The sequence below is a fragment of the Dermacentor silvarum genome, chromosome 8, assembly GCF_013339745.2.
Source record: "Dermacentor silvarum isolate Dsil-2018 chromosome 8, BIME_Dsil_1.4, whole genome shotgun sequence".
Classification (NCBI taxonomy): domain Eukaryota; kingdom Metazoa; phylum Arthropoda; class Arachnida; order Ixodida; family Ixodidae; genus Dermacentor; species Dermacentor silvarum.
The window spans coordinates 166,744,152-166,758,790 of record NC_051161.1 but is presented as its reverse complement, the minus strand read 5'-3'; the positions used below and the strand labels follow the sequence as shown (position 1 = coordinate 166,758,790).

The 14,639-nt window shown below is 50.3% G+C and overlaps 1 protein-coding gene across 4 annotated transcripts in view; it reads left to right on the top strand.

Annotated features, from left to right (window-relative positions):
* Positions 1-14,639, top strand: part of LOC119461824 (protein ABHD13-like) — a 116,090-nt gene that overhangs the window by 52,391 nt on the left and 49,060 nt on the right. For 2 of the 4 annotated variants that reach the window (XM_049672278.1, XM_037723197.2), the window contains exon 2: positions 1,304-1,535. The exons of the other annotated variants lie outside the window; for them this stretch is intronic. In XM_049672278.1, coding sequence (XP_049528235.1) covers positions 1,304-1,535 — 232 coding nt within the window. The remainder of the gene's footprint in view (positions 1-1,303; positions 1,536-14,639) is intronic. 4 annotated transcript variants of the gene reach the window in all.

Below are 14,639 nucleotides of genomic sequence, written 5' to 3'. Positions count from 1 at the left end.
TCATGACATTGCGATAATGTTGATGGTGCCAGGTCCAGTATTTCGCGACCAACCTTAGTATCAAACTAAAATATAATAGATCTATTTCCCGAGATCTCATTTCTTAAACAGGCCTTGAACCCCTTTTTATTGAAGTAGAGAAAGGAATTGGAACACTATTTCAGAAATACTTTGCTGCAAAAAGTACGTCATGCATTCAGCAGAAGTGGAGTTACTGGGAATGAAACGTTCCCTACGCAGTGCTTCCACTCCTCCTTGCACTGCGAAGGCTACGACGGAGCAGGGCATGCCCACAACGTTCTGCCTATTGAATGTCACCATGGCATGCACTTGAATATCGATTTTGGATGTTCACGTAGATGGCACTGCTTCTGATTCTGACGCGTACGATGCGCCAAACACAGTTGTGCTCAGTGTGCCGCAGTGCGCTCAATAGGCGGACTCGTCGCGGCACCCTGCTGTGGCTACGGTACCTACGCTACGTAGCAGATGACAGCTACATGCAGCTGTAGTGCGTATGCGCGACATTTGCTTCGCGTAAGACAGGACCTGAATGCGTGCTCTCGCTCATTTGCTTGCGCTTGACTGACGGATAGTAGCCACATTCAACTCGTGCAATTTGACGCCCTGTCAGTCGCTCAGTGAGAAGCAAAGTCTGCCAAGGCGTCTAACCAGGAGTGAGCTCACGCTGGCAAGTGTGCGTGTGGCCTGACCTAAAGTTTCGCGTCATTCGAGGCTAGTTCAATGTTCAAATCTTGTTGAAATTAGCGAGACCCGATGGCTATAACGCCGATAAGCAAATTGGCCACAGTATAATTCCTATGCGGCAGCCGAGCGTAAGCGGACGATAGTCGGTTTCTTCCAGAAGTACGTTTATTGAAATTCGAAAGCAGATTTTTGCTTAGCTCAGCCTGTTCAATAAACTGGGTCAATAAATATACACGGTAATAGTAGAAGTGCACTGATCCAAACACCCTTCTTGATTGACCAATATTGGCCAATAGCAGCCATATGTGGGAATCTGCTATATTACGAAATAAGGCGTCCATAAAAGAGTGAGGAGCAGGCTTCTGTTGAAAAGAGAGCGTTTGCGAGAAAGGTGATTTCGCGGGCCACTTGCGAGCTCCACGCGCCATGCACGACTACAAAACTTGGCCGAGATGTTCACAGCAGCGTATGCTATCCACGGACTGGGTTTTTTCACTGAGCCTGGGGTGGTTCAGGACTCCTTTAATGTGTGCTCGTGTTTCCGCAACTATAGAAAAAGGATGTGCAGCATTGCTACTGCTTCGCTGATTGGCAGGGCTGGTGTACCAGGTGGGCGACTGGCTGCTGTACCACCCGGAGCAGCCAGCCCATTCGCGCCTGTATGTGCCCTCGCCGAGCATGCTGGGCCTGCCGGCTGAGAGCCTGCAGCTGAAGACACCCGACGGGGTCACGCTGCATGCCTGGCTCATCAAGCAGCCGCCCGAGGTGTTCAGCCAGGCCCCCACCCTGCTTTACCTGCACGGCAATGCGGGAAACATTGGGCACAGGTGGGTGGCCCACTCTTCTCTTCGGCTCCTCAGTGTTCTGAGTGGAGAAGTCGCTGGATTTTTACCCCAATTTTACTTACCTTAGCCCCTTCTGTACCACAGTAAATGGTGAATATTCAACAGAAGTTGCCACACAGGCGGCACGCAGGACCCATGTTTCACATATGCAGGCATTTAAGCAGTTCGTGTTAAAGACAAAAACTGTGTGCAACGCAACTTTTAATGATAATAAAATGGACAACTGGACTAATTTGTAATGATTCGTTATCAGTATGGTAGCAGAAAACATAAGGAAGTAGCGGCCGTCCTGTTTACATACTTGTCCTCATTGTGTTTTGTGCTACCGTGTACTTATAATAATATTGACAAGCGCCAGTATCTAGTGCTGCAAGGTGCAGCTAAAAGCAAGCTGATCGATGTACTTTTTATCGACACTCACTATGAGGTATGTATTTTTCTTCTGATAGCTCCTCATCGGCTACATTGGTGCAAATTTTGGTGATATATTCATGATCGCTACAAGAGGTGTTAAAGCAACTATGGCATTTTGATTCTTAGTCACTTTTTTAGGGATGTAAAAAGGAACTCAATTGGCCCTCGTAAAATTTCTCGATACTTTTTTTTACCAAAGTTGAATGCCTCACCCCTAACTCTGTGCCTCCATTTGTTGCTACTTCCGAAGACATATCGAAGTGCTTATTAGTCAGCCGTCTGGTTGCATCAGAGCTGCTTTTCCAGGCCGAGCAGCATCTTGAGGTATGCCATTTTGGAAATTGCGGGGTTGTTTTTTCTTTTCACATGCTGACAATTGACTCGCCACAGAAGATAGCTAATTTAAATACTATAGTGAAAAAAATAATACGGAATACATCTAGGAACAATTGAAACATAAAAAACACAATATTCCAAGAACTGCATCATTATTAGTTGGAAAATTTTTGTTAAAATTGGAGTGTTTTGGCCCGTGATCTCGTGACTCTGTCCTGAAAAAGCTCGCACTGCTGTTCTGGCTGGATTGTGTGTGTTTGTTTATGCTGTCAGTTCTTAGGAATAAAGTTCACCAGAGTGGCAGTTTGGTTACATTTGTACAATCAGCTTCCTCTAATGCAACTCCAGTTATTTATATTTTTCAGTTACTTTGATCTTGACCGTAAGTCCCAGCCAGTGCCCATGGATTTCTATGTGCCCAAACTTTCTTTGTTTCAATCCGAAAAGTCAGCATGCACGCACCTGACCTCAGCAGTGACCCCTTTAGTGGCAGTGTCTGTCATGATGGAGCTTAAGAGACAGTCATTGCGTTGAACACACATTATCTGGTGTTGAAAATGCCTATTTGTGGCCTGCCCCAGAAAGATTTTCAAGCAATAACCATAGCTTACAATGCCTGATTTACTATAGTTATCCAATTCTAACTCGCAGCTTTTTTTTTTTCAAGAAAATTGGACCGAAAATTGCCTATACGGTGCAGGTCGGACACAAAACCAAAACTGAAGAGTGAGCAACACGATGGCGTTGTAGCGTTCTGTAGTATCGCCTAGGGGTCAGGTTAATGAAGTGAAGCGCAGAGACTTGCGCAGTAACCAAATAGTGGCGCTGCCAGCGTGTTAAAGAAAAAACTTTTTTTTTTCTTTGGCAACATCAACTGAAAAAGGAGAGTGCCGGCTTGGCAGGCTAGGCCAGCTGCAGCAAGCGGCGGATCAGGTTTGAATAAAGGGAGGGGGAAAGGTCACACCCGCGGCGGCAACATCGCTGGGTCGAGGGATGCAGGCCCGCCTCGTGCACACTCGCACGCACGCACACGTGAGCTCGCTCTCGCCTCTCAGTGTGGGGATCGAGCTGCCTTCCCGCGTCTCGTCCCTGAGCTCACGCGTGGCACTTAGCCCGATCTCTGGGAACCGCCGCCATAATGGCAACATGGCGGAGATGGCTAGCGCGCCGGACCTACTTTCCCGCGCAAACCGTGCTTGTCCCCCCCGGGATTGGACTTGCCCTGCGAGAACACATCACCGGGACGCGCCCTGATTTGCCTCCCGCGCGGCGGCCCCCGGCCACCCTCTCCACCCCAGCTCTTGTCCGCTGAGCACTTCCTCGCCGCGGCAGATGCTCACAGGCTCGCAACGAGATGGTTACATGAGACCTTTGTTCTCGCGACTCCTCGTTATCGCGCTTGGCGGACCGCTACCCGGTTAGCCCTAGTGCAGCGGGAGTGCGTACTCGATCGGTCTTGCAGTGAGCCTTGGCCCATAAGCGCCGTGACTGTCGCACTGTGCTGTATCTTGGGTGAATAAACCAGTGTTTGTTGGCGATCTGACTCCGGAGCCTTCTCTACGCCGTTGTCAGAGAGTCGACGAACCCTGCCGTAGCGCCTTTGTGCGTTGCGGAGTGGAGGAGTGTCGTGCCCTTTCCTGACCGTCGCTTGTAGGGTAAGCCTTGTGCAAACCCATCTCCACAGCAGTCACCGTGAATTCGAGCGCGCCAAGCGCGATGTCACCGCTTCGCATTCCGTCGGGGCAGAGAAGGTGCTTCCGGTTGCTGCTCGCGCTAAAATGACAAAATTTGGGGTGAAATATCTAGCTTGTCGGTGAGGAAAATTCGTTATTTCGAGGGGGTCTCCCGCTGCCACTTCGTTACGTAGAGGTCTCAAATACATGTGCTTCTATGGAGTAACGGCGGGGAATACAAAAACTTCGTTATATCCAGGAATTCGTTATATGGAGGTTCGTTATAAACAGGTTTAACTGGAAATGATTGCAATGAGCCAACTTGATAAGTATCAATTTACTTCCGTTAATTTGACCTTGATGAGACCGATGGCATCAGTCGAGCCCCATCCGTTGAGCCCCATCAGTCGAGTTAAAAGAATAGGCAAAAAAAAAAAATGAAACATGCCGTGCTTGCCTTTCCAAAATGGAAATGTATCTACACTTAATGTCCATCATCATCACTTTCAGACGACGATTTATATCTACGGTTGAAAATGCATCATCCTCCATGTAGTCCATCGTGTTTGATGTTCCATATTTCTTCACGACTCCACAAGCAGTCTATATCTAGCCCAGGGGTTGTGAAACTTTTTGGCCAGAAAGCTGGATTGGCGACCAGTGGCGAGGTTGAAGGCCGGACAGTAAAGAATGCAATAAATATTATTAGTGAAAATAAATTTCTAAACATAAGTAACGGTGGGGGCAACCAAAACGTTGTTCTAATCACTCCAAATGCTTTCTACAAAGAATTTATTTTAATTAGTTGCATTGACATTCTTGCATAACGTCCTGAAAAAGAGTGAAATAACTGTTCTAGCATTTGAATTTTGCTTTTACTGCCAAGTCTGCGGGGGTACATCAATTTGAAATATTAAACACCCTTGGTAGCAAACAAACTTGTTCAGATTTTTCGGTGTCACGCAGTTTTCTTGCTTGATCAGGGATTCTATCTTCACCAAGCAGATTTTACGCTGAAGTGGTCTGGCCCTTTGTTTTGCTGGCGTATCGTTATCACATTTCCAGTATTTTTACGAATCCTTGGGCGCTATACAGTAAAAGCTCGATGATATGAATCTCACGGGGTCACGAAAAATATTCGTATTAGCCGAAATTCGTATCATCGAAACACAATTAAAACTACTGTCGAATCTCGATAATTCCAACTCGAAGGGGCCCGAAAATTTGTTCGAATTAAAAGGACGTATTTTTGAAGTATTCGTGCACCATAGCACGATGCACGAACGGTGCTAGTCATGAAATATCGCGGCGCGCAAGCGCATAGCAAGCGCGGGCCACGAAACTGCCCACGCCGGCTAACGGTCGCTTCCCGATAACGACAGAAAACGAAGCTTCAGGGAGCGAGCGGGCGGCGCCGGCACACGGGTGCGCGCGGAGACCGTCGAAGGTGAGGGAGCAGGGCGGCAGGGAAGCGGATTTGGCCGCGTCAACTCCGCCGCTTCGGTGGCTCCCCTCGCCCTCCCTCTCAACTCCCTCGTAGCTCTCTCACCTTCGACTCCATGTGCGCCCGCCGCCGTGCTGGCGCCAGCTTATTTTAGCCGCCCCCTGAAGTTTCGTTTTCTGCCGTTATCGGGAAGCGAGCGTTTGCGGGCGTGGCAGTTTCGTTGGCCCGACTGTGCCTCCGCCGCTGCTTCCCTCTGCGCTGCTGCCGCAGCGTGCAAGGTCAACATGTGACTAGAAAATAGAGGAGAAGGGCTCACTACCATTTTATCCGCGTGGCTGAGACATCGGCACTAGTGTGTGCTAGAATACGGTTGTCTAGAACACTCTAGTCGGTACGTACACGCTTGTTCCGGCGCGATGCAGAAACGGCGACCTTGCAATTTGAGAGCGAAGGAAATTTCCGCCGCGGGTTCTTTTTTTTTTCCCCGTTCCTTCGCGTGCGGCATTGAGGGGTCTCTCCTGAGCTTTTGCTCTATGGCGGTGTCGGAGCAATGCCGGTCGGAGCCGCCGCGTGATTTGGCGCGCTGCTAAGAGCATTGTCGGTGCGCGGTATGTTAGAAATAAGCGTGTTCGAATTCGCTTGCTTCGCGTTGACGTTGAACGAAAGCACGTTTGTCATGATAGTCTCGCTGTGCAACAATTATGCTCAGTGTTGACGTTGCGAGGCCTAGCTCCTTAGCCAACTCCGTCCCCTTCCTCTTGGGATCCTCATCGACCTTTCGAAGAATGTCTAATTTCTCTTTAAAGGAGAGTGCTTTCCGCTTGCGAGACATAGCTCGCTGCGACTAGGCAAAATGGCGCAAACACGAAGAACGCGGCCCGAAGCGCAGCAGCCACTCCATCTGACGGCTCGCAGAAAAGGAGGAAAAGTACAAAAGCACCAAAAGCGCCACCGCTTCAAACTCTTCGCGCCCAGTCGCGGAGTCTGCGCTGTCCGGCGCCGCGCCTCCGCACCAAAAGAGAAGGAGAGAAAGCGCGTGACTGCGCGCTGTTCTCTTTCGCAGCCGTCGGTTGGGCGGCGTTTATTCGTATCAACCGACGCAGACTGAAAATCGATTCGTAACAACCGTTCTCTAGCACGTTGCAAAGTAAGGGGGCTCGGCCGGGACCACAGAAAAATTCGTATCATCCGGAAATTCGTATTAGCCGTGATCGTATCATCGAGCTTTTACTGTAATGTAAAGCTATTTCTATCTGTTTCTATTGCATTTCTGCCACTAGCCTTCCTCGATTGGTCAAACATTTTTCTGGCCTACCCAACTTTGCCTGTCTGTCACGCAATGTCACAAAAACTGTGAAAACGCACACATCTGATATGATGTGTGCATAACTATTATGCGTGATTAGACCGAACAATAGAAAAATTATTCTTTCCGACTCTACACCTTTTTCACAATTAGCCCTTTGTCTACTTTGTCTGTCCGTCACGCGACGTCAAAAAACTGTGAAAACTAACCACATAAAGATGCAGTAATATTGTCACGGTACAACGCCGAGAGAGGACAGGGAGACGTTCTTCAAGAACAGCAGGACGACCTGTTTAAGCAAAACGGAACAGAGACACGTCTTCTTCGTCGTTAGCCAAAATCCCACTGACCCACTAGACGGAGTCCGTTAATGTTCCCATCGTCGTTGTCGTCTACCTAGAGCACACGCGTCATTTGTCCCTCCTTAGAAGAGCATCGTCCCGATGCTATACCAGAAATGCCACTTGCGGAAGTGAGGGTCTCTCGCAAAGTCATTCGCTCACATACGGCTTCATGCGTACAACATGCACAAGTTCAGGACGGTGCGGGCGGCGCCTCGTACAGTTGGGGCTATCGGGGACGACCTCGTAGGTGACATCACTGAGTCGCCGCAATACCCGATATGGGCCGAAGTATCGCCTTAACAGCTTTTCGGAGAGGCCTCGTTTCCGTATGGGTGTCCAAACCCACACTCTGTCGCCGACTTCATAGCTTACGGTTCTACGGTGGGCATCATAGCGGCCTGCGTCGTAGTCTTGCTGCTGGCAGATCCGCACACGCGCGAGCTGCCGAGCCTCTTCGGCACGTTGCGTGAAGACATCGGCGTCCGTTTCGGTGTCGTCAAATTCGTGTGGAAGCATTGCATCCAACATCGTTCGTACATCTCGGCCATGAACAAGGGTGAACGGAGTCATGCGCGTCGTCTCTTGTTTCGCCGTGTTGTACGCAAACGTGATATAAGGGAGGATGTCATCCCAATTTTTATGTTCGACATCCACGTACATTGAAAGCATGTCTTCAATTGTTTTGTTAAGGCGCTCTGTCAGTCCGTTGGTTTGTGGATGGTAGGCGGTCGACTTCCGATGAGCTGTTCCACTTAGCAGCAAGACGTGATCTAAAAGTGCAGCCGTGAATGCGGTTCCTCTGTCGGTAATTACGACGCTTGGGGCTCCGTGCCGCAACACAACATTTTCAATGAAAAAGCGCGCCACCTCGGCCGCTGTGCCTTTCTGGATGGCCTTTGTTTCAGCGTAACGTGTCAGATAGTCGGTTGCGACGAGAACAAAGCGATTCCCTGCAGTGGTAGTAGGAAGTGGGCCCAAGATATCCATTCCAATTTGATCAAATGGTGTTCGAGGAACCTGGACAGGTTGTAGGAGGCCGGCTGGTTTCGTCGGAGGTGACTTGCGCCTCTGGCAGTCAAGACAAGAGCGAACGTGATGTTTCACGGCCGTGGTAAGTCTCGGCCAGTAGTAGCTTTGCCGCACTCTGCCCAATGTTCGCGTGTAGCCTAAGTGACCAGAAGTCATCTCGTTGTGACAGGCTTGAAGTACTTCCGAACGAAGAGCTGCAGGAATGACGAGCAGGTAGGGGGACCCGGTAGAAGAAAAGTTTCTTTTGTAAAGGACTTTGGCCCGTAAACAAAACGACGACAGTCCTCTGGCGAAAACTCTAGGTGCTTTCGCAGACCTTCCTTCTAAGTAGTTGATGAGTGCAAGCAACTCAGGGTCGTCCCGTTGTTGTTGAGCGATGGCGGCTGTGTCCAGAACACAAACAAATGCTGTATCGTCTTCTTCGAGTGGAGAAGCCGACTCTATCGGCGATCGAGACAGGCAGTCAGCATCCGTATGTCGCTTCCCCGACTTGTACATGACCGTCATGTCAAACTCTTGCAGCCTTAGGCTCCAACGTGCCAATCGTCCGGACGGATCTTTAAGGTTCGTCAACCAACACAGTGAATGGTGGTCACTGATAACTTTGAAAGGGCGGCCGTACAAATATGGGCGAAATTTCATAACCGCCCATACCACCGCGAGGCATTCTTTCTCAGTTGTGGAATAATTAGCCTCTGTGCGTGAGAGTGTTCGGCTTGCGTAGGCAATCACTCTTTCCATGTCCTCCTGCCGCTGTACAAGAACAGCTCCCAAGCCAACATTGCTGGCATCCGTGTGGAGCAATGTAGGAGCGGTCTCATCAAAGTGGGCAAGCACTGGAGGTGTCTGGAGACGTTGCCGCAAGATGTTAAATGCACCTCGCTCTTCATCACCCCATACAAAAGGAGCATCGTCTCTCGTGAGGCGGGTTAACGGCGACGCAATGCGAGCAAAGTCTGCAATAAACCGCCGGTAATAAGCGCAGAGGCCGAGGAACCGCCGGACAGCCTTTTTGTCGGATGGTACGGGAAACTGTGCGACGGCGGTAATTTTTGCAGGATCTGGGCGGACACCGGCGTGGCTGACGACGTGACCAAGAAACTGTAGTTCCGCAAAGCCAAAGTGGCACTTCTCCGGTTTCAGCGTGAGGCCGGCGGATCTTATGGACTGCAGAACTGCTTCAAGCCGTTCGAGGTGTTCTTTAAACGTTGCGGAAAACACGATGACGTCGTCGAGGTACACTAAGCAGGTTTTCCACTTCAGACCGGAAAGCACAGTATCCATGAGGCGTTGGAACGTAGCAGGCGCAGAGCACAAGCCGAAAGGCAAAACCTTAAATTCGTACAGGCCGTCTGGGGTCACAGAAGCAGTTTTTTCACGGTCTCTGGGGTCTACCTCGATTTGCCAATAGCCGCTTTTTAAGTCCATGGAAGAGAAGTAACGGGCGTGTCGAAGCCTGTCGAGGGAATCGTCGATACGGGGTAGCGGGTACACGTCTTTCTTCGTCACTTGATTTAGTTTTCGGTAGTCCACACAGAAACGCAAGCTGCCGTCTTTTTTCTTGACTAGAACTACAGGCGATGCCCAGGGACTCGTTGATGGTTGGATCACGTCGTCTTCAAGCATTTTTGTCACCTGTTGTTGTATGGCTTCACGTTCTCTGGGTGCCACACGATAAGGATTTTGGTGAATGGGTCTCGCCGTATCCTCTGTAATTATTCGGTGCTTTGTTAGAGGCGTCCGACCAACTCTTGAAGTCGACGCAAAGCAGTCGACGAACTGGGCCAATAGCGTAAGAAGCTGTTCTCGTTCGTGCGGCGGCAAAACAGTGCTGACGTCAAGTGCGGGAGCTGGGTCTTGTGTAGGCGCTTCTTCGAGTAGCGAACAGCAGCCGCGAACATCCGCAACACCGTCAAAATAAGCCACAGCCGTGCCTTTTGGAAGGTGCCGTCTCTCTGTGCTAAAATTTGTTAGCAAGAGGTTCGTGCGCCCGTCGGTGACATTGACAATTCCTCGTGCGACCGAGATACCGTGACTAAACAACAAAACGGTTATTTGATCGGCAGTTCCTTCGCAATGAAACGGTACGTCACAGGCCACCGAAACAAGAATACATGACCGAGGTGGGATTACGACGTCATCGTCTGTTAGACGAAAGGCATTGTGTTGCGGCGATAAGTAATGGATTAAACCAGGGCTCTTATAAAACGTCACCATGCGGTCTGGAATGTTAATTACGGCGCCGTATTCCCTTAGGAAATCCATTCCAAGAATCAAATCTTTACAGCACGCAGGAAGAACGATGAAAGCGGCCACGAAAGAAGAATCTCCAATATTAATTCTTGCAGTACATCTTCCAGTAGGCATCAGTAATTGGCCGCCTGCCGTCCTTATGTGAGGTCCCGTCCATGGCGTCTTCACTTTCTTCAGGCGGAGGGCGAGTTCCTGACTTATTATAGAGAAGTCAGCACCAGTGTCGACTAATGCTGTCACTTGCTGCCCATCCACAAAAACATCAAGGTCGGCACTCACAATTTCTTCGGGGTCGGTGGTTATCGGCTGCTCGGCGTTCGGCAGCGGGCGAGTTGGGGGCTTTTTATTGTCTTGCGGCGGGCCTGCAACCTTACCCCCAGAGGTCGCCGCCTTCAGTTTCCCCGGCGGGGGCTGGGCGACCTTCGGCCTTGAAAGTTAGCAAAAGTACGTCCAGCAGGCATCTGGCGTGGAGGGGTAGGAGAGCGCGACCGATGGCCGAAATCAGTCCGATCATTCGGCACGGATTCGTCATTCGGGTGCGCTATGGGAGGTCCCTGAGAAGCAGCGTCGTCGCGGCGTAGCAGGGAGTCGCCATCTGCACGTCGACCATCAGACCACGGACGAAGAGGTCGAAAGGATGTGTCGCGAAGCCAGCAATGGCGCGAAATATGGCCGGCGCCCCCGCAGTTAAAACAGAGAGGGCGGTTATCGGCGGTGCGCCACGCGTCGGATCTCCGAAATTGTGGCCGTCTCGAAGGGTCGTTTTGCGGTGTGGTCCAAGGCGCGGCGAATGACGGCTGGCGGTAGGACTGCATCGGCATCACGGGTGCGCGCCGCACTGCCTCCTCTTGCGGCGGCGACCAAGGAGCGGCTCTCGGAGGCTGGTTGTACGGGGGTGTGGTTGTAACGGGTGGGGAACATCGGACAGCGGCGGCGTAACTCATGGGACGCTGGTGGTCGGGAAGATCGGCGGCCGGTAACTCCTGCCTGATTTCGTCGCGTACCACTTCGGCGATTGACGCGACGGGGCTATCCAGTGTCGATGTCAGGATCCGGTGAACTTCTTCTCTGACGATCTCTCTTATCATTTCACGCAAGGAGCTCTGATACTGTGGAGTCAATGCGGCGGCATTGATTGCGGTGCTGGTGGACAGACGATCGTACTGTCTGCATCGTTGATGAAGGGCCCGCTCAATAGCCGTAGCCTCCTTGATAAAATCAGCGACGGTGACGGGTGGATTGCGCACAAGCCCCGCGAACAACTGCTCTTTTACACCTCGCATGAGGTAGCGTAACTTCCTATCCTCGGTCATGTTCGGGTCGGCTCTACGAAAGAGACGGGCCATGTCTTCGGCGAACATTGTGACCGACTCATTGGGTTGTTGCACCCGTAGCTCCATCAACTGTTGGGCGCGGTCGCGTCGGTCGGCACTTGCAAACGTATCGGTGATTTTCTGCCGAAAGTCATGCCATGTCGATAGGCTAGCTTCGCGGTTCTCATACCAAGTACGGCCACTGTCGTCAAGCGCGAAATAGACGTGGGAGAGCTTTTGCTGCTCAGTCCACTGGTTAATCTGGGCGACGCGCTCGTACTTGTCGAGCCAGTCTTCAATGTCTTCGAACGCTGCACCGCGATAGCGATCGGGAACCAGCGGATGAAGAACAGTTACCTGTTGTTGACTGGGAGACTGGCTGCATTGGGGTGCTTGCGGTGGGCTCGTTTCGGCCATTGCCAGATGTGTGGAGCTCCTGGAAAGATGTGGTTGAAGAGGGGAGAACTCCGGGGCGAGGCCTAGCAGTCGACGACTGAAGCGGTGCACGGGGTCGTAACTGGTGACAATGCGTCCGGGCTAGATGAACGACTCCCAGAAGGAGTCCGTAGCATCAGGCTTGGTCAATATACCCAGCACCTCCACCACTGTCACGGTACAACGCCGAGAGAGGACAGGGAGACGTTCTTCAAGAACAGCAGGACGACCTGTTTAAGCAAAACGGAACAGAGACACGTCTTCTTCGTCGTTAGCCAAAATCCCACTGACCCACTAGACGGAGTCCGTTAATGTTCCCATCGTCGTTGTCGTCTACCTAGAGCACACGCGTCAATATGCTGAACAAAAGTGAAATTTTTTTTGAATATTTGAAGACAGCCCTTTTTCAAAAGGAATAGAACATGGCTGATCACTCTGGCACTGGCTACTCGGAGCTGCCATGAAGAATGAATTTATCTGCGTATGTTTGTGCTTGTGTACTTCCAATTAGGTGCACGTTAAAGAAACCCAGGTGGTCCAAACTAATACGGACTTCCGTGTGCCTCATAATCAGATTGTGGGTTTGGCACGTAAAGCCCCATAGTTTAATTATAGTTTAACACTTCTGCCACGATGCAATATGTCGTGTGAGGCAATGACAGTGCTAACCTTCTCGTAGGCACAGTGGCGCACGATAACGCCTCAAGCAAACATGTCTCACTGTGTGTTCTGTGTAATACGTGGAAAAACAGAAGTGGCGCAGACAAGTAACATTTGAGATCAACTCGCAACTCTCTTATTGCACTAAACGCTGATGAACTTAAACATTCGCTATAAGCATCACCACCAATTATCGGCAATCAACGCAAACAGCACAGAGAGCTTCGCGTACATCGATTCCAATGGTGTTTGGGATCCCAATAATTTCTATTTTCTTTACAGTGTGCGTGTAAGAGTATTTTTGACAGTGCGTGTGTTTTAGGAGTTGCCAAAAAAGCGACTGGTGTAGGCTGGAATAAAAACTCGGTTTGCTAAAATGAGACTTGGAAATTGTACACAAGTACAGGTTTGAAAAGCCACCCCATTTTTTAATTTCTTTCTGTTCTCTGTCATCGCAGCTATGCAGCCTTACTCGCTATGTTTTGTGGTGTGCTATGTATGAACAATAATCATTGCCGTACGGGATACCTTACTCTTAAGGGGTCCTGAACTGCCCCTTGAGCTTGGGGAAAAAGCACAGTCCGCAGATGGTATTTGCTGCTGTGAACATATCAGCCAAATTTCGCAGTTGTGCACGGTGCATGGAGCTCACAATTGGAATGTGAAGTCACCTTTTTCTCAAACACTCTTTTCAAATGAGGCCTTCTCCTTATCTGCGTCGAAATTTCCGGCAGCTTGCATATGTCGTCATATGCAAATTTCCCATAGACGGCTGTTTCTGGCTCATCGCCAACATCAATCAAGAAGGGTGTTTGGATCAGTGCACTTTTTCCTACTTTTACTACATGTACTTATTGGAAACTTTTACTACATGTTTAATAAGGAAACAGAAGTAAGCCAAAATGTGCATTTTGAATTTGACATACTTTCGGAAGAGACCGAATATTGTCTGCTCATGCTTGGCCATGGCTGCCTGCGTAGGAACTAAACCTTGGCCACACTGCTTATTGGTATCGTAGCCGTCAGATTGAGCTAGCTTCGATTAGCTTTGAACACTCAACTAGGCTCGAACCCGTGATAAGGTTAAAGTCACACCACACGTACGCTTGCCAGCACGCGCTAACTCATGGAGGCTCCTAGCTAGATGCCTCGGCAGATATCGAATGTGCATTGTGGATTAGGCTACTATCTGTCGGCCAAGCTGGTGCAAGACAAAGATGGTCCGCACCACGTGGCCAGACTGAAGCACATGAGCGCGAGTGCCCACTCCAGCCCTGTCGTGCATGTAGCAAACGTTGCACATAGTTGCATGTGGCTGTATCTGCTATGTAGCGTGAAATACCATGGCTGCTGTGGCGTGCCGCGACATGGTTGCCAGCTCACTGAGGACAACCGCACATTCTGAGTGATCTCTGAGGGTGACGTAGCTCCAGGCACGTGGCGAGCCAGCCCGGGCACCAGCATCCAACTGGAACAGGTCGTCTGCTTCTCAAGTTGCACACCTTCGACTTGTGTTGCCTTTGTGGTCGAAGCTCATTATATTAGGAATTCTTTGAACGCAAGTCTGCAGTGTGGCATCCATCGCTTGCCCGATGTGGGCACTGCCAACATACTCGCATGAGCGAACATAAAGACAATGTTTCTTTCGACTCTCGGAAATTGTGGGATGGCCGTATAGATAACTGTGAAAGGAAATGTGCCACGTGCGACTTGTTGCGTGAAAGCAGAGGTGTGCATAGCTATCTAGTACACTGTAGCACAGCAAAGGGATGAGACTGCGTGGACTCAATTGTAAGTTAAGTTTGGCACATCACAGGGGCCAAAATTGGAAGTAGTGGTGTCTACGTGAACATCCGAAATCAAATGTGAACTGTGTGCC